The following is a 22,788-nucleotide window of genomic DNA, read 5'->3' on the forward strand; positions in this document are numbered from 1 at the left end:
GCCTCATGGCATCCTGCATTTTCCTAGTGCCAGAGGCTCGCCTGAGAATGAGATCCCTCCAGTGGGCACTGAGGACTCAGTGGTCACAATTCTCAGGGAGAATGACAAATCTTCTTCAGGTTCCCGGCAGGGTGGCTCGAGACCTTCAGTGGTGGGCCTGTCTGGAGAACATTCTGAAAGGAGAACAGTTTTGGAAACCCTGGCCGGAGATAACAGTAGTCACGGATGCCTCACTCACGGGGTGGGGAGCCCACGCCAACGACTTGACCATCAGCGGTCGTTGGTCTCCATCGGAGTCCAGACTACATATCAACCTGTTAGAGCTGAGAGCCATCACACTTGCGCTGAAGGCGTTCCTGCCAGCTGTACAAGGGAAGAACGTCCTGATAATGACGGACAACACGGTGGCCATGCATTACCTCAACAAAAGAGGAGGTGTAGGATCACTACCCCTGTGCAGAGAGGCGATGCAGCTCTGGTTTTGGGCAATCCAAGAAGGAATCTCTCTATCGGCAGTTCACCTAGCCGGAGAGAAGAACTTGACAGCGGACGCTCTGAGCAGGCAGAACACAGTCTCCCACGAGTGGGAGCTAGCTCAGGAAGTCCTTCAAGAGATCTTTGCCCTTTGGGGAACCCCTCATGTAGATCTGTTCGCCACCAGCCTAAACAGGAAATGCGACCTGTTCTGCTCAAGGGAATTTCCCCCGAGAGGAGCTCTGGGAGACGCGTTCATAGTGGACTGGGAGTTTCCGCTTCTGTACGCGTTCCCACCGGTCCTTGTCATTCCTCAAATGATCAGGAGGTTGAGAAGATTCCGGAGAATCATGATCCTAATTGCCCCGGATTGGGCCAGGAGAACGTGGTACCCGGACCTTCTAGACTTGTCCATCTGCCCTCCAATTCGACTTCCACTCCGAGAGAACCTACTCTCACAGAAGGGAGGTCAGGTTCTCCATCCAGACACCAAAACCCTCAACCTTCACGCTTGGCTTCTGAAAAGCTGAGATACAAGGATTGGGACCTCCCTGATGATGTTATGGAGGTGTTGCTTTCGGCAAGGAGGCCAGCAACAAAGTCTTTATACCGCTGCCGTTGGAACAGATTTTGCAGCTGGTGTAGAGAACAGAATATCGACCCTTTTTCATGTGGTACACCAATGTTTTTGTCCTTCCTACTACATTTGGCAAATTCAGGCCTTCAAGTTGGCACCATTAAGGGCTATCTCGCAGCGCTATCCATCTTTAAGCGTACTGCGGAAGAACCATCCTATTTCAAATTACCCTAGGTAATACAGTTTCTAAAGGGGTTAACCAATGTTTATCCCCCAAGACCATTCCAAATTCCCCTATGGGATTTAAACTTAGTACTAACTTTCCTGATGGGTACACCTTTCGAACCTCTCCATTCTTGTTCGTTAAGATTCCTTACCCTTAAAACTGTTTTATTAATAGCACTTACATCTGCTAGAAGGGTGAGCAAATTACAATCTCTTTCTTGTAAACCCCCTCACACAATATTTCACAAAGACAAAGTTGTCCTGCAAGTGAAGCCTAATTTCCTCCCAAAGGTGGTTTCTGAATTCCATATCACTCAGAAGATTACCCTACCATCTTTCTATCCTCCTCCTCACCCGGGGAAAGAGGAAGAGAGGTTACACAGGCTAGACCCTAGGAGGGCATTAAGTTTTTACATCACTAGACTAGCCAGGATAAGACAGGCAGACCAGCTGTTTGTAGGTTACGCAGGTCACAAGCTGGGGTTACCAATAACTAAGCAGACCATTTCCAGATGGATCATTCTAGCTATTCTGGAATGTTATAAACTGGCAGGGAAAGAGCCCCCTCAAAACCTTAGGGCTCATTCGACCAGAGGTATTGCAGCTTCATCGGCCCTCGAAAGAGGCGTGCCGGTTAAAGACATATGTGCGGCCGCTACATGGTCGTCTGTCCATACCTTTACACGTTTTTACAATTTGGATTCCTCCTCCAGTCAAGAGACTAGGTTTGGAAGGGCTGTACTGCATTCTATTCATTAATAGAAGACAGCGTGAAGTCAGTACTCCCTCCGACAATAGAATACTGCTATGGGAGCCTATCTAAGATGAGGAATACGTCAGAGGACACAATCCCTTCGAAGAACAAGTTACTTCTTACCTTGTAACGTTCTTTCGACGGGATGTTCCTCCGACGTATTCCTCATCGACCCTCCCATCCATCCCTGCAGTTCTACTTCCCTTGTTGTTGCAGCTTTCGCTCCTTCAGGGTGATTAGTTAGTCCAGAAAGTATTATTGTGGGTTACAAAACGGAACTGAGCAACAGACGCTGCGCGCTGCCTTTATAGGCAGGTCGACGTCGATACGGCGGCTGTCGAGGGACATCGACTCGGAGGACGTCGACGCGCAGCGCCCTCTAGAGAAAAAATTTTCCGAGGCCAGCAGAGCTGGAAGGAGATACCTAAGATGAGGAATACGTCGGAGGAACATCCCGTCGAAAGAACGTTACAAGGTAAGAAGTAACTTGTTCTTCTCCCGAAGGTATGGTAAAAACACAATTGGTAATAACCAAAAGCCACCGAAAGGTTGTACTAGAAATTGTGCATTACAATCTTACGCCGATGTGTAGAAACTTTCATACAGAAATGCGAAATATGTCAGAAGACCAGTACGCACATCCCATCACCTGCTCCTCTGAACCTGTTTATAGAACTCCTCTTTTCGCGAATTTGTATGGACATAATTGGACAGCTTTAAACCTACAGATTAGTCAATAAATATATGTCCTTGTGATCGTGGATTATGCAACCCGATATCCTAAGGCATTCCCAATGCGAAATAATACCACCCAGCAGATCCTTAAACATCTTCTAACGTATTTCTCCAGGGTCGGTTTTCCCAAGGAAATACTAACGGACCAGGGCTCAAATTTTGTGAGTAAGCTTATGGCCGAAGTCAAAGAGCTACTCCACATTACCCTTTGCAAACTTCTGTGTACCATCCCCAAACCGATGTCTTGGTAGAAAGATTCAATAAAACCTTAAAACGAATTCTCCGAAAACTGGTAGCCAAGGACGGGAAAGACTGGGACCGAATTATCCCATGGGCACTATTTGCAGTGAGGAGAACCCCCCGCCCCCCAAGCTTCAACCGGTTTCTCTCCCTCCTTTGAATTGCTCTGTAGAAGAGAGCTGAGAGATGTCCTGGACATGCTCCGGGAAACCTGGGACCAATGAGAGGAGGCCCCTATTCCCATCTAGCAAACCTGTCTATGCCTGTTGTTTGCCTGCGACGCCAAGGGGCCATCCATGCTGCCCGTTTCTGCACAGTAAGAGAGCAGATCTGTTTTTTATTGCCTCAACATCTGAGATCCTCCCCTGGCCTATCTGGCGTCCTGCAGCCAGCGAGCCAAAACTGAGCTGAACCTCTGAACCCCTTATTACGGTGCTGCGCACCTGTAGCTCACCAGAACCCCAGTCCGTGCTGCCCAGACTATATACTCAGATAAACACAGATTCAACCCGAACAAATATTTCGTGCCGTGGTGACACCCTCTGCTGTGGATATATCATTGTAGTTTTCCTCATCATCTTAGCCTATGTTATTTTGATGGCCCTCGGCTGGCAGCTCTCAACGTGGCCCCTCACTAGCAGTCTTTCTCCAGCATGGGGTCTGGCATGGATTCACATGCTCATGAATATTCCCCGTCGTCAGGCTGGGAATCCTCGGTAAAGAAAAAATCAGTGTCAGTTTTGTTTCTGATTTCTTTCGTAGTAGTAACCAATCACCGATCTCTGCGTCATACTGACCACAGTCAATGACTGCCCTCTACCTAAGCCCCGCCTCTGGCAGCCATCTTCAGATTTTTACTGCACGTTCAAGTGTTGGGATCCTCGTGCTATTGCTCTCGAGCGTTAGTGCTATTTTTCACGTTTTTTCTCAAAAAATGTCTCTTTTTTCGGTCAAAAGAGCCTCAAGCTCCACCGTTTCTTCATCCGATCAACGGGGACCCGTGTCGGATTTGTCTACGCCCCTCAAGGGGGAAGATTTCGTCGAGCCACGCTTTTGGAGGACTCCAGAAGTTTCTCGGGCCCATCTCGGACATGGCCCAGGAGAAGGGAAGCTCGATGCCGGAAAGCTGTTCAGGGTCTGCCCTGGATGCCAGCTTCAGAATGTCTTTAAGGAGGACGAACACTCCCTTTGTCTTTACTGCCTACATGAGGACAAGACGCACGTGGAAAAGGACTGTGCGTTTTGCTGCAATATGTCGGAGCGGACCATGAAGGACCGCCATCAACGTCTCGCCAACTGGCTGGAAGGGAAGAGCCCGTCAGGCGAGAATAAGAAGAAGAAGTCCGAGTGGTCTTCTAAGATCTTTGAGGGCGCCCAGGCGACGGGGGTCCAACAGAAGGCCAAGCACCGCGAGTCCGCTGGCACCGGGAGCGCCGAACGGTCGGGCTCTACGGGCGCCAGGCAGGGCGTATCCTCCCCGGCGCCATCAACCACGAGCCAACGCTCTGGCTCAGGTAAGAGGAAGGCCGAGCACCCGGCGAAGCTCCTGGAGAGACCCCGGTCGAGCTCGAAGGCCCCATCGGAGGGGGAGCGAGGCGGTGACCCTCCCCCCAAGGAGAAGGCGGTGAGTGCACCTAAGGTGGTGAAAGCCTTAATCCATCCGGCCAAGGCCTCTATCGAGACAGTCGCGGCGGCCCTGGCTCAGCCTGTGGAGGCTACACCAGTGGTGGCGACCTCGGGGCCCAGAGTCTCCCTGCCACCGCGGAGGGAGTCCTCTTTCATGCCCATCGACAGGACCCCTGTGAAACCTCTGACGGAGAAGAAAAAGGGGGGGCAGGAGGTCGTTGTGGATTCGGCCTCAACCTCTGAGGAAGAGCTGATCGAAGTCTTAAGCCACGGCGTTGGCGTGGAAGAAGACCAGCCCGTCGGGAGGGACCCCGACGTAGGAGACAACAAGATCGTCGAGGGTGCCGATGGTGCTCCTGACCGCCCGTCGGACTCCCCTCAACCAGTGCCACAAGACAACTCGGCGGCCATTTTGTTGGCTATACAGTCCTTATGCTCGGAACGAGACTGCCGTTACCACCAACGGAGGAACCGCTCCCGACGGGGGACCCGGAGCCAGGCCCTTCTGGGAGCCCTCCCCCTAAGAGAAGAAGGATTCATCCTCCACCTCCTTTTCAGCCATCGCGCCCTGTTCAGCCCTCCTCCCCGTCCACGACACGTGGGGATGATACGGGGACTGACACGGCCGCGACGGGTACAGACGACAAGGTTTACGACGAGGATCTCCCGTCGTCACCTCCCACCCAGGCTTCCCCGTCCTACGAGATAGGATCGTTTCACTCCAGGATCGCCAGGGCATCCAAGCTTTTCCAGCTCTGCCCGGAAGAGAAGAAGGAAGGTTTCCTTTATCAACGGCGCGAGGCCAAGAGGAAGACGGTCCTCGCTGTACCTCTACTGGACGATATTTGGGATGAGGGCCTCGCCCTCCTCAAGAACCCATCCACGACGCCGGCTAGAAGGGATCGGTACGAGAAGAAGTACCGGGTCCCGGACGCGGCCCCCTTGTGCCTTCTCTGCGACGGCCAGGAAGAAAGCGGGGGGGGGGGAGGGCGCGGCCTCTACGTCGACCTCCCCGCCGGGCGGCCAGGGAAAGAAATTAGACACGATGGGACGCAGAGTCATCTCGTCGGCAGCGACGACGATGAAGGCGGCCAACGCCTTGGCTATCGTAGCCCGCTACGACAGGGAGTTGTGGTACTAACTGGCCCCCCTGCTGGACTTCCTACCAGACGACAAGAGGGCGGAAGCCCTAGAGATCTTGCATTAAGGAGAGGTGGCGTCGGACCACGCCATTACGATTGCGACGGACATCGCTGACACTGGATTTCGCCAGTTGGGCAACGGCGTGTGCCTTAGGCGGCGTGGATGGCTCAAGGCTACTAACTTCCATCAGGACATGCAGACCAGTGTCTTGGACATGCCATTCGACGGAAACAACCTGTTTGGGAAAACAGTGGGCGATTCCCTTCAAGCCATCAAGGCGGACACGGAGACGGCCCGGGCTCTTGGGGTTCTCCAGCAACGGGGGACGCCCTTTCGGAGCGGCGGAGGCAAACAGGGTGCCTCCAAAGGTTCCACCGGCGGATTTTCCACCAACCTTCAAGCGGCCCGTTCGTCGTCACAGGAAGCTTACAGGGGACGAGGCAAGTCAGGCGGACCCCGGCGTCGTCGCCATGGAGGACAAGGCGGCAAAGCCTCTTCGAAGCAGGACTGAACCGGCCGTGGGGTCGGGCCCCCACCGAAGCACCCCGGTGGGAGGCCGGCTGGCGAGCTTCGTCAGCGTGTGGGTGTCCATCTCCCGACCGTTGGGTGCTGGACGCCCTAGCTTAGGGTCACGCGCTCGAGTTTCTAAAGAGGTGCCCGCGCGTCCCCCCTGTGTCCAGGAAAGAACATCACGTCCCTCAACTTCTCTTGGAGGTAAAGGCGATGCTCAAGAAGGGCGCCATCGAGCTTGTCCCAAAGAGGCTTCGGGGCTCTGGAGTTTACTCAAGTTACTTCCTCGTGAAGAAGAAGACGGGAGGATGGCGTCCCATCCTGGACCTACGACAACTGAACGAATTCATCAAGGCACAGAAGTTCCGGATGGTGACCCTCCAACACGTCCTGGGTCAGCTGGAGGAGGGCGATTTCCTGTCGTCGTTGGATTTGGAGGATGCCTACTTCCATATTCCCATCCTAAAGGGACACCGAAAGTTTCTCAGGTTTGTGGTCCAAGGGCGTCACTACCAGTTCAGAGCCCTTCCCTTCGGATTGAGGTCGGCACCCAGGGTGTTCACCAAGTGCCTCGCACCGGTGGCGGCGCAGCAGCGCCGAGAGGGGATCCACGTCTACCCCTACCTGGACGACTGGCTCATCCGAGCAAAGACGAAGGAGCTCGCCGTGGAGCACACGGCAAGGAACGTCCAACTACTCACGGACCTGGGATTCTCCATAAACTACGCCAATCCCACCTGGTGCCCGCTCAAGACGCACTGTTTCTGGGAGCGAAGCTCGACACAGTGTCGCTTCTGGCCTCTCCGTCGGAGGAAAGGACGAGGGCCATCTTGGGCAAGGTGCAGCGGGTGCTGGTTGCGGACGCGGCCAGGGTGAGGTCCATCAAGTCCCTCCTCGGAATGATGTCTTCTTGCATTTATCTCATCCGCCTGTGCAGGTTCTGGATGCGCCCGTTGCAGGAGTTCCTGGACGCGCGCTGGATCCAGACGACGGGCAGCTTCGAGGAGAGGATCACACTCGACGAGAGTTTCCGACGAGCGATCCGGTGGTGGGGCACCCGCGCACATCTGACGGCGGGCATGGACTTCCAGACCCCCGGCCACCAGGAGACAGTGACCACGGATGCCTCCCTGGAAGGGTGGGGAGCGCACACCGAAAATCTGCACGCGAGAGGCCTTTGGCTTCCGACGGAGAAGTCCCTCCATATCAGCGTCCTGGAGCTCCGTGCAGTGTTTTGGGCCCTCAGGTCCTTTCTTCCGTCCCTCAAGGGCAAGGTGGTGAGGATCTTCACCGACAACACCACCACCATGTTCTACATCAGGAAGCAGGGCGGAACCAGGTCCCCAGCCCTGTCCAAGGAGGCGCAGGATCTGTGGCATTGGGCTGTCGCCCAAGGGATGTTTCTGGTGGCGTTTCATCTGGCAGGGATTAAAAACACCATCGCCGACTCGCTCAACAGAGAGCTGCGCTCGTGCCACGAGTGGGAACTACGACAGAATCTAGTGGACCGCCTCTTCCGGCGGTGGGGCACACCCCAGATCGATCTGTTCGCGACGAACTCCAAGTGCCGGAGGTTCGCCAGCAGGTTTCCCCAGGTGAGGAGCATGGGCGATGCTTTCTCGTTCCCCTGGGAGGGCCTGTTTCTATACGCGTTCCCTCCATTGCCATTGCTGATCCGGCTCATCAACCAGCTCAAGAGGTCACGGTGCAGGATGATCCTCGTCGCACCTGCGTGGCCGAGGCAGATATGGTTCCCGGACCTTCTGGACTTGTCAGCGTCCCCGTCAATCAAGCCGCCGGTGGACGCGGATCTTCTCTCCAGGGAAGGAGGTGCCATCCTCCATCACGACCCGAAGTCGCTAAACTTGCAGGCCTGGCTCCTGCAGCATTAGAGTTTGGAGGATACGACATATCGGCCGACTGCAGAGAGGTTCTTGCAAAGGCCAGGGCGTCCTCAACTCTTAAATGCTATGGACACAAATGGAAGAGGTTCTCTGTCTGGTGCCACGCACAGAAGATTAACCCTCTACGGATTACGGCTCCCCAGGTACTGCCGTACCTTCTGACGCTGGCCAAGGCTGGACTGGCGCACGCGTCCATCAAGATTCACCTTGCTGCGATCTCCCGATACACCAGAACCACGGAGCAGACGTCTTTGTGGTCTCATCGTCTGGTGAAAGAATTCATGAAGGGACTGTTCAGATCATTCCCGCCGGTGAAGGCTCCGGCCCCGGCGTGGGAGCTCAACGTGGTGCTGACCAAGCTCATGGGTCCTCCGTTCGAGCCTCTGCACTCGGCTCCGTTGAAGTTCTTGTCGTGGAAAACGGCGTTTCTTGTGGCCATCACCTCCGCAAGAAGAGTGGGAGAGATCCAGGCCCTTTCCTGCAAGCCCCCGTACTTTACTTTTCACGACACGAGGGTAGTGCTCAGGACGCACCCCTCCTTCATGCCCAAGGTACCGTCGGACTTCCACCTCAACGAACCCTTGGTGTTGCCGGTTTTCTTCCCGTCGCCTTCGTCGCCGGCCGAAAGGACTTTGCACTCGCTGGATGTAGCTAGAGCGCTGAAGTTTTACGTGGACCGCACAAAGTGTTTTCGGAAGACGTCACAACTTTTTGTGAACTTTGGACCTGTCAATCAGGGGAAGGCTCTCTCAAAGGCCTCTATTTCCAGATGGCTCTCCGGCTGTATCATGTACTGTCATCGGTTGGCAAACCGACCGCTGCCTGGCCGTCCGAGAGCCCATTCCACCAGAGCGATCGCAGCTACCACGGCGTTCCTACCTGGTGTGCCCTTGCTGGACATCTGCAGGGCTGCTACGTGGAGGTCGACGCACACCTTCACGAAATTCTACTGCGTCGATCGGGATTCCAGGGTCGGCCAAGCAGTGCTGCGCAATCTGTTCGCCTGAGGTGAGCCTGGTGAGGAGGTAAGAATTGCTTAATGTTGAGTTGTAGTATTGCTTAATGTTGAGCCTTTGCCACCTCCCGTGGTTGTGCATGTGTGTACTGCTATGTATTCTTTATTCATGAGCATGTGAATCCATGCCAGACCCCATGCTGGAGAAGGAACAAGTTACTTACCTGTAACTGTTGTTCTCCAGCATGGGTCTGGCATGAATTCACATGCGAACCCTCCCGCCTACCCCTCTGCGGCTCTTCACTTGGTCATACTGCCACTTCACGTGCTACCAAATCTCAAGATGGCTGCCAGAGGCGGGGCTTAGGTAGAGGGCAGTCATTGGCTGTGGTCAGTATGACGCAGAGATCGGTGATTGGTTACTACTACGAAAGACAGATCAGAAACGAAACTGATACTGATTTTTTCTTTACCGAGGATTCCCAGCCTGACGACGGGGAATATTCATGAGCATGTGAATCCATGCCAGACCCATGCTGGAGAACAACAGTTACAGGTAAGTAACTTGTTCCTCATCCTTAATCGACCCTTAAACTGTCAATGTATCAGCCCTCCATTGCTTGTTTATGCTGTTATACCCTAGCCATGCTAATGTTAGAATAGCCTAGTTTGTCAAATGTACTAGCACCTTACTACTTTGCCAATCTAGTCCTCTGATTTATCCTAGCCATGCTAATGTTAGACTAGCCTATCTTGCTAAATGTACTAGCACCTTTATTACTTTATTACTTGCTTAGGCCAACTTAGTCCTTTGATTTATCCCAGCCACGCTAATGCTAGACTAGTCTATTAATGCCATAGGTATCTACCGCCTGCTGGCCCCCAGGTTTGCCCTTACCTCTAACTGTGCCTACTCATGGAAGTGGTGGACTAGCCTACCCAAGGATCGCTATTATATTAGCTTTGCCTAGCTCATCGACCTCACCTTTCCCCACTATTCTAGCATGCTGACTACAAGTCATAACATTAGCGCCCTCGGCACCCTACTTTCACTTATTATCCTAGCATGCCTTGCCAGGCTCTCTCACCCACACCTCCGTGTCCCCCTTAACTTGACCAACATGAAGTTAGTCAATGTATCCATTAAGGAACAATCTAACTTCCCTGCATCGGGCCCATTCCCAAGTCATCCGCGTAACACAAGCTCTAGGAACACTAGACTTCGATCTAGTTTAACAAAACTCTTTAAACCCCGTGCTAGATCTCTGCCCCTAGCTAATAAGAATGAATTGCCCCATTAGCCGAAAAATCACAAGTACCAATTCCATTCTCAACAGGCAATGAACTCACACTACCTATAAGACCCAATTTACAGGAATCTCCTGTACACCAGCAGCCACTGCCCCAAACCTTATAGGCGCCTTAATAAATGCCAGATCCTTGGTTGCTCATGCTACTGAGATATCCGACCTTATGCAGACTGTAAACTATGATTTCATGGCCATCACTGAATCCTGGCTACATGCCGCTGCAGGTCCTGCCCTCATGCTAGCTATTCCCACTGGATATACCATTTTAAGATCTGATAGAAATTAAGCACACAGAGGCAGTATAGCCCTTATTGTCAAATCTAATCTTTCAATAAGACTAGCTCCACCCCTTGACATTAAATCATGTGAAAGTCTCACAACCAAGCTATCTATTAATAACTCTCAGACTCTCACTATCCACCTGATTTACAGACCCCCAGGTCCTATTGGAACCTTTGAGGAGGACATTTCCACCATCCTGTCTAACATTCTACTAGGGGACATCAACCTGGGCTTCAATGACCCTAAAGACTTACATGCATCTAGAGTGGCCAATATTTTGACTGAACTTGGCCTTACCCAGAGAGTGCACCACTCTACCCACAACAAAGGGAGAATACTCGATTGGATGGCAGACTACAACTGCAATGCCTCTTATCTCGTCGATCTCCCCCCAGATCTGGAAAGATCACCTTGTGACATTCTCTCTAGCTACCAGAAGACCTACTTCCACTCCCACCCAGCTGGCTCCACCTATACCAACAAGGAATAAAAAGAACATTACCTCCGACAACTTACTCCCTCTGATTCTTCCTACTCTCAACTCTCTGCCGGAAAACTTGGGCCCCGAGGCCTTGGTGAAGGAGTATAAAAAATCATGTCCACTTCACTTGACTCAGTCGCACCATTTAAAATGAGACAAAGTAAGCCCAAAGCCCACCTCAACTCATGGTACACACCACATCTGAAAACATTACGCTTGAAAAAAAGACAATGCGAGGCATCTTGGAGACTACTACCCTCTGAGGAAAACAAAATTAACCTCAGTACTATAACTGCTCTTTACAAAAATGAAATAATTCTAGCCAAACGCAAAACCTATAATACCAGAATATCACAAGCCAACTCAAGCATGAAGGAACTCTTTGTTATCTTGAAAGAATTAGAAGCTCCCATCCCAGTACCTGACAACTGTGTAAAAGATAAACCTTGGTGTTCCAACATACAGCAAGCACTAGCCAACAAAGTCACAATTCTACAAGCTAAAATTGCCAAGAAAAAAGCATCACTAACCCCTATTACTACCCCTAAAACCTCTCCCACACTACCTAAAAATACTGTATGCCCCCCCCCACCGTTTTAAGTTCTCCAAAGTCTCTATCATCGAGACTGAAAAAATGATGCTATCGCTCAAACCCTCAAATTGTTAGGGAGATCAATGCCCTGCCCAACTGATAAAGGATGCAGCCAGAGACTTGGCCCCTTTATCTCGAAACTTATCAATGCTTCAATCTCCTCGGGCACTACACCAAGCAACCTCAACGATTCTTGGGTGCTCCCCCTACTCAAAAAACAGACGGTAGACCCTGCCGTCCCTACCAACTACCGACCGATCACAACAGTGCCTTTTCTTCTGAAAATTATAGACAAAATGGACTACTTACAAATACAGAAACTTTTGGAATCCAACCTTTTGCTAGGTGCGCGCCAGTCAGGTTTTCGGCCCCAGCACGGAACTGAAACAGCTTTAATAGACCTATAGGCCCAGATTGATGAGCTCAGGGATAAGGGGAAATCGGCCCTACTCCTCCTTTTGGACTGATTGGCTGCATTCTACCTTTTGGACCACATGGTCCTTTGCAGCCATCTGGACTCGGCGGCTCATTTCTCTGAAGAAGCTATAGTGTGGATAGAATCTTTTCTAAATGATAGGACTATAAGAGTCTTCTCCCCCACTGCGGCTGCGGACCCCATCCCCATCACTTGCGGAGTGCCCTAGGGTTTATGCGTCTCACCTACCTTATACAACATTTTCACGAAGCCCCCCTCGATGATCTGGACCATCTTGGTATCACCAACACCAACTATGTAGATGATACTCAGATTCTCCTACCACTTACTAGTGATTATGACAAGGATTTGGCCTTGGTGAATAAGGTATATCTCATCACCCAGGCATGGATGACCACCCATGGACCATGCCTGAATGATGACAAGACTGAGATCATCATCATCCTGGGAACCTCCTCAACCCTTAAAAACTGGGAACCAAATATTGTACATGCAACATTGACAATAACCCTATCACAGTCGCTAATGAGGGGAAAACCTTGGGTTTCTACCTGGACTCTACCCACTCCTTCAATAAGCAGGTCAATGCAATGGCATCTTCCACTGCATATACCTGCAAATTGATCAGAGCATGTAAACCCTTCCTGTCCAACAATAGTTGCATTACCCTGGCCAGAGCACTTGTTCTGTTGAAGTTGGACTACTGTAATTCTCTTTACATTGGGGCCAACAAGGAAACTATCAAGAAAATCCAATTCCTTCAGAACAATGCTCTTAGAGCAGCACTTGGAATTGCTAGGAGAGATCATATCTCTGAAACTAGAAGATCAAACAATTGGCTCTCAACACACGACAAAATCCAGTTGAAAGTGGCTTCACTCACGCATACATGTCTAAATAACGCTGCACCCTGGTATCTCTGAGAGACTCACCAGAAAACCCCCCACAAGACTCGCCGGATTATCTAGCACCAACTGCCTCTCAGTCCCAAGATTTAAACTCTCCAGAGTCTGGGAAAGTAGTTTCCCGGACAAGGCAGCTGAACTCTGTAACTCCTTACCTCCTACTCTGCGAGTAGATCAATCTTCCCTTCAATTCCGTCAGAACCTCATAAGGTGGTTCAAAGACTCTGACAAGTAATGACCTTGTTACTATCACTCTGCTCCACCCTGATTTCAGGGTGGGTGTTCTACTTGCTCATGATCGACTAATCCTTCCAGCTTTCTCTAGGCCAACTCTGGCTCATTTTTCTCTTTACATTTTTGTACATATTATCGTTTATTTTCTGCATCTTTAGGTTATATACCGCCTCTATCCTGAATAACCTCTATATAGTTGATCTTGTTTTTATGTGTAACTAAGCTGTAATTTGTATGCATGTATAGCAATGTGTAACCAAGCTGTAAGTTGTTTTATGCAATGCGCCCTGATACCCACTGGTCTGGTGCGCTATACAAGTAATAAAACAAACCATCACCCGACTGCGAGAAAATATGAAGTTGGTCTGCAACTTAGTGTGTACTCATATGGAAAAGCTCAGAGCCAACAAAAGGTCACTTATGACAAGAAAGTGAATTTAAGATCTTTCTCCATAGGACACAAAGTACTGGTCCTCTTACCTACCTCAGAAAACAAGCTGGTCTCCAAGTAGCACAGACCTTGTGAAGTAGTAGAAAGAACGAGAACCTGTACTTATAGAGTAGCCCAGCCAGATTGGAAACAAAAAATCCAATTATGTCACGTAAATCTCTTGAAAGAGTGGAACGAGAACCCGTTAGCCACCCATGCTAAAGTACTAGCCTTTTTGGTTCCTGAAGACATAGATAACTTTTAATTCCCTACGAGTTATCTACTCGACACCAACAAGACTTAAAGGATGTATTAATTTAATTTCCCAATGTATTCTCGGGAAAACCAGGAAGAGTAAAAGAAACAAAGCACTACTTTAGAACACCTAAAAGCAAAGTGGTACACTTAAAACCATATTGACTCCGCGAAGCTCGTAAGCAGGTAGTGATCAAGGAAATCAACAAAATGTTGAAAGCCAACATTATTGAGCCATCTTCAAGTCTGTGGTTCTCTCCTATCGTGCTGGTCACTAAAGCTGACCATTCTTGGAGAGTAGGTATTGACTTACGCCAAGTTAATGCCATATTGAACTTTTATGCCTATCCCATGCCACGCATCGACGACCTAATTGATAAACTCAGAGCAGCCACTTTTCTAGCTACCCTAGATTTAACCAAGGGGTAATGGCAAGTTCCCGTATATGGACTGTGGGGCTTATATTGACAATATTGCCATTGATAGAAAGACTTGGGAGGATCATCTCTTCCATCTTTATACCATCATGAAAGTCCTCAGGAACTCTGGGCTAACTGCTAATCCAGCTAAGTGCAGATTGACCCAATCAGCCGTAAAATATCTGGGCTTTTTCGTAGGGAATGGGAATGTACAACCACAACATGAGAAGGTAAAATCTGTCTTAGATGCACCAACTCCCAAGACAAAAAGATCTTGGAGCTTTTCTCAAGTTAATAGGAAACTACCGAAGGTTTATCTCCAACTTTACGGACAAAACAGCCCGGCTGAATGCCGAACGCCAGAAACTTCATTGGAATGACGAGGATGAGATATGTTATAACACCTTGAAGCGGACTCTGTGTCAGAACCCAATCCTAAAGGTAGTCGACTTCTCAAAGGAGTTTGTCTAACAGACAGATGGCTCTCTTATAGGGTTGGGAGTCGTCCTGTCCCAGGTTTGCGATGGATTGGAACATCCCATCCCATCCTATTCACCAACCGCAAGCTGTTCCCACGTGAAACAAATGACTCTGTGTTGGAACTGAACTGTTTGCGTCCGGCGAAGGGGAACGCTGTGCGAACTATGGTTTTTGTGAATAAACACGCACTTGCTATAGGCTACCAGAGTGACCCAGTGAGATGTGATCGCCCTTCGGGAGTCTCTGTTTAAAATTGGCAAGTGCTGTGGAAGGTCTGAGCACGGATGAGGGGGATATAACTAAAAGGTGGTTGTTTAAAAAGACATTGAGACTTTTGACTATTACAAGTAAGGTAATTGAAAAGGCGATGGTGAACCCGACTGAGGGACGTCAAGAGAAAAGTTGTGAAGAAGCTAAGTGAACAACATTGTGACGACAAGTATGAACCCGACTGAGGGATGTCCACAGTGAATGGTTGGTCCGAGCCCGATTGAGGGATGCTAACGAGTGAGAGAAGGATCGGAGCCCGGCTGAGGGGGATACAAGGGTGAAGGGTAATCACCAGATTTAAAGGTTAACCGAAGGAACTTTTGTTTTGAAGTTTTAGCATATGAGGCGCTCTTAAGCAAGAGATCTTGCATAATAAGAGACTTGGACACAGAAAGCCCTGATGTAAAGCAAAGGAACTGTAAGCTCGTGCCCGAGAAGCCCATGAGTGTGCTGTGCTCAAGAGTCCCGCCTTGTCCCATGCTAAAAACGCGGGTAAGGGAGACCCCAGCCATAACATCCTGACTTATCATTTTGTGAACACTTCTTTCTTTTCTTGTGAACGTTATCCCACACTGTTTTGTAGGATAGCAGTAAGGATTGGCAATAGGTTTTCTTAGTATAGGCCCTTTTTATTTGACTAGACTCCACTAAGAATGTATTATTATTTTTTGATGGTCGTAGCTTGCTCCCATCTTAGATTTAGGTTTAGAATAGGTGTTTACCTCAATAATCTTAGTTTAATAAACACCCTTGAACTGTGATCACTTGTGTCTGTCTTGCTTTGATACCATGCCTTTCTTGCACTATACATCAACCTTTTAGAGCTGAGGGCAATCATACTAGTGCTGATGGCCGTTTGCCTTCTGTACAGGGAAAGAATGTCCTGGTAATGATGGACAGCACAGTGCCATGCATTACCCCAACAAGAGAGTAGGTGTATTGTCACTGCCACTGTGCAGAGAGGCACTGCAGCTCTGGTTTTGGGTACTTCAAGAAGGAATCTCCCTATCAACAGTTCACCTAGCCAAAGAGAACACAGTGGTGCATGCTCTGAGTAGGCAGAGCACAGTCTCCCACAAGTGGGCGCTAGCTCAGGAAGTCCTTCAAGAGATCTTCACCCTATGGGGAACTCCTCAAGTGGATCTGTTCACGTCCAGTGTCAACAGGAAGTGCAACCTTTTCTGCTCCAGGGAATTTCCTCAGAGAGGAGCTCTGGGAGACACGTTTGTAGTGAACTGGAACTTTCCTGTCCTTTACGTGCTTCCTCCAGTCCCTGTCATTCCTCACGTTATCAGGAGGTTGAGGAAGTTTGGGGAAACTATGATCCTGATTGCTCTGGTTTTGGCCAGGCGGACGTGGTCCACAAACCTTCTGGACCTGTCCATCTGCCCTTCAGTTCGTCTTCCCCAAAGAGAGGACCTGCTCTTGCAAGAGGAGGGGTTGAATTCTTCACCCAGAAATCAGAACACTGAACTTTAACGCCTGGTTTCAGAGAGGTTAAGATACAAAGATTGGGACCTTCTGGAAGACATAATGGATGTGTTGCTTTCGGCCAGGAGACCTGCAACAAAGTCTCTGTAGTGCTGCCGTTGGAACAATTTTTGCAGTTGGTGCAGAGCTAAAAATGTTGACCGTTTCACTTGCGACACACCTGTGGTGCTGAGTTTTTCACTTCATTATGCTCGTCAGGGGCTACAGGTTGCGACTACAAACGGCTATCTGGCAGCACTGCCTAATTTTAAGCGTTCCCCAGAGCAGGGATCGTTCTTTAAGATCCCTGTTTTGATCCAATTTCTGAAGGGACTAACTAATCTTTCCCTCCTGTTCCGTTCATTGTTCCCATCTGGGATCTGAACCTGGTGTTAAAATTCCTCATGGGCGCACCCTTTGAGCCCCTGCATTCATGTCCTATAATAATTTGTTCTTCTTGAGTCCCAAGTTGCCTATTGACCCATCAACTCTGACCGTACATTTTTTCACATTAGTGAGGCATTCATAAATGGAAACAGGTGTCATTCTGTTACTAGCATAAAATGCTTAAAATTAGGCAGTGCTGCCAGATAGCCGTTTGTAGTCGCAACCTGTAGCCCCTGACGAGCATAATGAAGTGAAAAACTCAGCACCACAGGTGTGTCGCAAGTGAAACGGTCAACATTTTTGCAGCATATCAAGCCACACAAGTCACTATGGTTAAGTTACTGTCAAACCTAGAAAACATTTATTATCAGACAAATGATCTGTATACGTTATTTGTTTGTCTGATAATCACATATTTTCATTAGCTAGAAAGGAAAAGGACAATCATAGTTAAAGATGTTACCAAGAGAAACAGATGTGTTAGATAGTGATTAATCAGGATATTATATAGCGTTAACCACAGTCTGGATTTGGCCTCTGTGGCAATGGCCTGACAGCCTTAGCCTTATAGGTACGAGCAAAGCGATGGCCTCTGCGAGGGCTCAGGAATGTTAAATCCGAGGCCTGACCCAAACTGAGGTAGTTAGTGATATTAGACCCCGGCCGACAATCGGGTTGTTAATATTCTTTGTGCACGCCGACTTGCATAAAAAACCTGCCAACAAAAATGGCTGCCGGGTATATAGCAAAGGCGCTTGGCATCATTATAAGTTTGGTGGTATCCCACCGGTAAATACAGCGGGATACCACCAACTACAATTGCTGTTACCGGTACTCACTCTGGCGGAATTACCACCAGATTCTGAGTGCCAGTAAGGGTAGTTACTCCCCATTCCATAGAGTCCCACCGGACCTAATGGGGGAGTTGCTGGTATTACCGGCAGCGGTAATACTGGCTGTTTTTTGCTGATGTGGTGCCAGATTTACCTCCAGCTCTGAGCTGCCCGTAAATCAGGTGCCCCACTGGCAAACCTGGAGTATGCCGGTGTGGAAATGTGCCAGTGAACTGAATTACCGGCATGCTAATTCTGCACCAGCATTCTTGTAATGAGGCCCAAACCAGTGAACGGATAGTACGAGATGCTGGAGTGCAACTGAAGGGAGTGGCATGCAAGGTGGGTAACAGGGGCAGTTTGGAAATGGAAGTATGGGCTGTGGGACTGGGGGGGGGTCAATGAGAGGGAGGGGTCCAGAAACACCAGCAGGGGCACTCAAAAAGATGGGAGGTGTGGTCAGCTGTGTGGGAGAGTGGCACAGGAGGCAGGAATGCAACGCAGGCCTATATCGGCAGAGCAAGGTTGTGTTCCTAGCCTCCTGATTGTTGCTTCTCCCTGTGGTGCTAATATTAGCTTCTCTCGGTATGGTAGCAAGTGTCAATAACTAAAAACTGCTGGTCCAAACATGTTTTGAAGATTTTACCACACACCAAAGAGACCAATACCAATTACTTGAGATGTTGTATTCCCTTTTGATTTGACAAACAGCTCTTAATGAGTGTGTTTAGCAAGTTAAAGGCCCCTATGAGCAGAACACATGCATTAAATATGAACAGGCTCTGTTTCTGAAATCTTTTGAAGGCGTGTGTAATGGATGTTTGCCTCTTGACACTTTGTTTTTTGTGTTCATTGTTACCTTTGTTTATCTGTTCAGGATCATTTGGATAAGATGGGCTCAAATATGGAGGACCCAATCATGGAAGAGATCAGGCTAAGAGTTTTTGGCTACAATGTAAGCAGAAACGTATACAATGAAGAGGAGTTCCAGAGACTTCATGTCAGATCACCACCAGCCCCACCAAATGTCTGGGACAAGATGATCTCAAAGTTGTGGTGAGAACAAAAACTGATAAAGGGAACGTTCAGTTGGGGTAAATGCCATGTTCCTTTTGTGTAGGCATTCTTGCAGCTGGGAATTGTACAGTGTACTGTGACAAAATCACATCTGAGCTGCTGGCTCTGGGTGTCTTTGTAACGCTGCCTGCTACACACTGCTGACCATAGAAGCGGTATATGGCGGATTCACAAAGACCCCCTTTCCAAACCCCAGCCTCTGCCTGGCCTACCAGAAATGTTGACTGAAGAAGGCACAGACTCTGAAAACCATGGGGCGCAGGAGCCGTCTGCGAGCTTAGCAGAGAAACCTAATGAAAACAAGCACACAAGCATGCAGTTTACAGTGGTGCTGGAACAATTTTGAGAGTAGGGGTCCTTGCCAGATGATTGACTTGTGAACAATGTTGAACATAGGGATCCATAGAGAGCAGTAAATAAGCGAACTGTTTTCAGCAGTGTGTTTAAAAGATTCCTTTCAAAGAATGTTTGTACAATGGGGTCCTGTACGTTTTAAAGCACCTCTGAACAACGCTATGGGTAAAACATAATATTTTAGCGTATAGTCTATTACATAAATGGACTCTTAGAGCTGGGAATTCACTGCAAATGGCCAATGGACAACCTTAGAGTGTAGAGTTAAATACTTTTTACAGTTTTTGATGGTCTGTTTTAAATACGGATCTGATTAGGATCTCAAAAATGTATCTAACACCTCCAAATTTTTAACACTTCCCTGGAAGCCCTATGCGGTGTTGAACATGTTTATAATTGTACTCTTTTATTTGTACATTTGTATCTCTGGATGCTTGACACGAATAGTGTGCTCAATAGAAATATTACCCAAAAGCAGAACTTTGCAATGGAATAATGCCATTCAGAATACTTTACTGGCGCAATACCCGCAGAATTTTGTGCCAAGAGAATGGAATTATAATATTGTACAGTATAATAAGCAAGATAAACATCAAAGGTATCTGCCTAAATAAAGGCTGCTGTACAATACCTGTGACATAAATCACGAAAGGGCTCCACAGCTACTTTAAAGCTCCTAGAATAATTCTGAATTGTTGGTGTATTCTATGTGATGTTCAAGAAAGACTGTTTTGTAAAACTGCCTATTCTGTGTAGGTTATTTAAAATGACCATCCCCATCAAAGTTCTGTACGCGTGAAGTAGATGATTTAGTCTATATAATATATGGAGTTACTGAGTGCTCTTCTAGTGAGAACATGAAGATCCTTTAAGAGCTCTGCCCTAAAAGAATCGTAAATGCCTCTGTTCTTGAAAATACCCAAAGTCAATTAGCCTTGTTCATTGTAATGCCCTAATTCACTTACGGCCTGTGCTTGATTGTAACCAAAGTGCTTCAAAGCTCTGATCATGCACACACACAGACTCGAACAGGGCTGTGCTCCTGCTAACAGAACCTGCTCCTAATTTCACACAAGCTCGCTCAGAGCTATTTTCTACGTCAACCAAATGCTCAAAGGTTATAATATTCAAAACTCACACTATGCTCTGCCCATGATCCCACATTCCCCCTGGAACTATGATCTTGATAAGTAAAGGATTCATTGGGCTCGGGAGGATAGCTCAGGGGCAGCATCCTTGTCTTGGAAGCAAGACCACGCCGAGAAGCAAAGCTTTGAATCTCAAGCTCACACTTAGAGGCTGGACTCGGGCATGAAGCGTGTTGCAAGAACCCAATAAAAAATGTTTTAAGGAAGCTAATAAGATTTTAAATTTGGATGAGGAGCTTTAGCTTGATAGTCAAAGTTTGTTAATCTCGTAAAACGCTTCGTTAAACACATGGTCATATTTCCAAACAATACTTAAAATACATCATTATATTCAAATCACAAATGTATAGCCAGTAACAGTATTTCAAAGGGATTGTGTCCTCTGACGTATTCCTTACCTTTGATAATTCGTCTCCAGCTCGCTGGCCTCGGAAATTTATTCTCTGTCGAGGGCGCTGCGCGTCGACGTCCGCCGAGTCGATGTCCCTCGACAGCCACCGTATCAGCGCCGACGTCACCATGCCCATAAATAGCCACACGTGGCGTCCTTTGCTCAGTTATGTTTTTCCGCGCTTCGTGGGGCCTCGGAATATCGTTCCTCAGTTCAGTCAGATAAAACCTCTTATATTTACTCGAAATACCAACTCGTTATCGATGGCTTCTTCATCGGAACCGACGACTGCGGTCTGGCTTTAAAAAATGTCGAGGCTGCGGTAAGAAAATGTCTAACAGATCCTCACAGGATCTGCTTGTGGTGCTTGGGAGTCAAGCACCATTGTTCGGAGTGTGAGAACTGCATGTCCATGACGGCGAAAGTCTTGAAGGAGCGCAAGGGGAAGCTCGTTAGAGGTAAGTCAGTCAAAACCTCCTCGAAAGTTTCTCCGGCCGAGGCATTAGGCTCCCACCATTCGTCGAGATCTAGACACTCAAAGAAGAGACGTCGAAGATCCCCTTCCTCGCCATCTCTGGTTCCCCAGAAAGGGTCTCCTGCCCCACAAAACAAAGCTCTCAGGCTGAGTGGGAGGAATTCAGGAAGAAAATGCTAAGCGTCTTCGAGAAAGCGGCCTCGACCCCCTCGAAGACAGCTGAGGGTGTTATCCCGGGTGAAAAACCCAAAAAATTGAAACGCCGCGAGTCGTTGCACCCGGCGAAATAATCCACCCGAGAGCGCCATGGGCCATCGGGTAAGAAGGCACCATCTTCGCCGTCGTCGAAGATCCCTCCGACGCATGGATTGGTGCCATCAACGCCGTTGTCGAAGGGTTCTTCGACGCATCGGTCGATCTAATCGACGCCATCGTCGACATCGACGCCGATGAAAGAGAAAACCACGGCTACTTCACAGCCAACGGTGATACCAAGAGCCTCCGGCACGATGCCGAGACCGTCGTCGACATCCTCGAGTATGATCCCGATACTTTCGAGTTCTTCGAGGCCTCTTCCAGTTTTCTCGGCACCTTCGAAGCCTGTCACATCGGCGTAGACGACATCGACGTTTTCTCGCCCAATAATGACGAGTTTGGCTCTTCCTTAGAAATGGGTTTTACACCATTTCCGAGGTCAGAGTACGCCGGATTATCTTCAATCTATGAAGAAGGGGAGCATTCTGACCAGGAAACCTTCGGGTTGCAGAGGACCACACTACCTGTTTCAGAGGATTTTACCTCTGAGGAAAGAAGGTTGAAAGGCCTACAGGAATCATTACATGAGGCAAGTGGGCTGGACACTTCCCCAGAAGTGGAATTTGTCAAACCAGACCCAGGGGAACATGCCGAAACACCCTATAGAACCCTGATGGCAAGGATTATTGAATTTATGGGTTGGTCTGCGCCTTCACCTGTTTCTCAACAGGATGACCTGACAGACATACTATACAAAGGTCCACAGGAGGATCCTGTGGTCCCCTTCCATGCAGCCTTGCAAAGGAAGATTTCAACTAATTGGGAAACTCCTGAGGTTATCCCTGCAGTCAATAAAAGATTGTCTGCCAAGTATAGGGTAGCTGCGGCTGACCCTGAATACTTAACACTCGACTCCAGAGAGCCTGGTGGTTCAAGCGGCAACTTCATCAAGCAGCAGATCCACTTACCCTACTGTCCCACAGGATAGAGATGACAAAAGGTACGATTCTATGGCAAAAAGTCTTTTCTGCTTGTAGTATGGCGTTGAAGTCCATCAACGCCACCTGTACGCTCGCCAGGTTCAGTCACACACTGTGGGAGTGTGCTTCATCAGCGGCTGACTGCATACCGGAAGGAGAGGAAAGGGAAGCCTTCCTTAAC

General features: G+C 48.9%; 1 protein-coding gene across 3 annotated transcripts in view; it reads left to right on the plus strand.

Annotated features, from left to right (window-relative positions):
* Positions 1 to 22,788, plus strand: part of SLC26A8 (solute carrier family 26 member 8) — a 3,396,452-nt gene that overhangs the window by 196,609 nt on the left and 3,177,055 nt on the right. For all 3 annotated transcript variants that reach the window (XM_069633436.1, XM_069633435.1, XM_069633437.1), the window contains exon 3: positions 18,805 to 18,983. In XM_069633436.1, the coding sequence (XP_069489537.1) occupies positions 18,820 to 18,983 (164 nt within the window). In that variant the 5' untranslated portion in view covers positions 18,805 to 18,819. The remainder of the gene's footprint in view (positions 1 to 18,804; positions 18,984 to 22,788) is intronic.

This window comes from Ambystoma mexicanum, chromosome 13 (genome assembly GCF_040938575.1).
Source record: "Ambystoma mexicanum isolate Mex_15411 chromosome 13, UKY_AmexF1_1, whole genome shotgun sequence".
In the NCBI taxonomy this organism is placed as follows: domain Eukaryota; kingdom Metazoa; phylum Chordata; class Amphibia; order Caudata; family Ambystomatidae; genus Ambystoma; species Ambystoma mexicanum.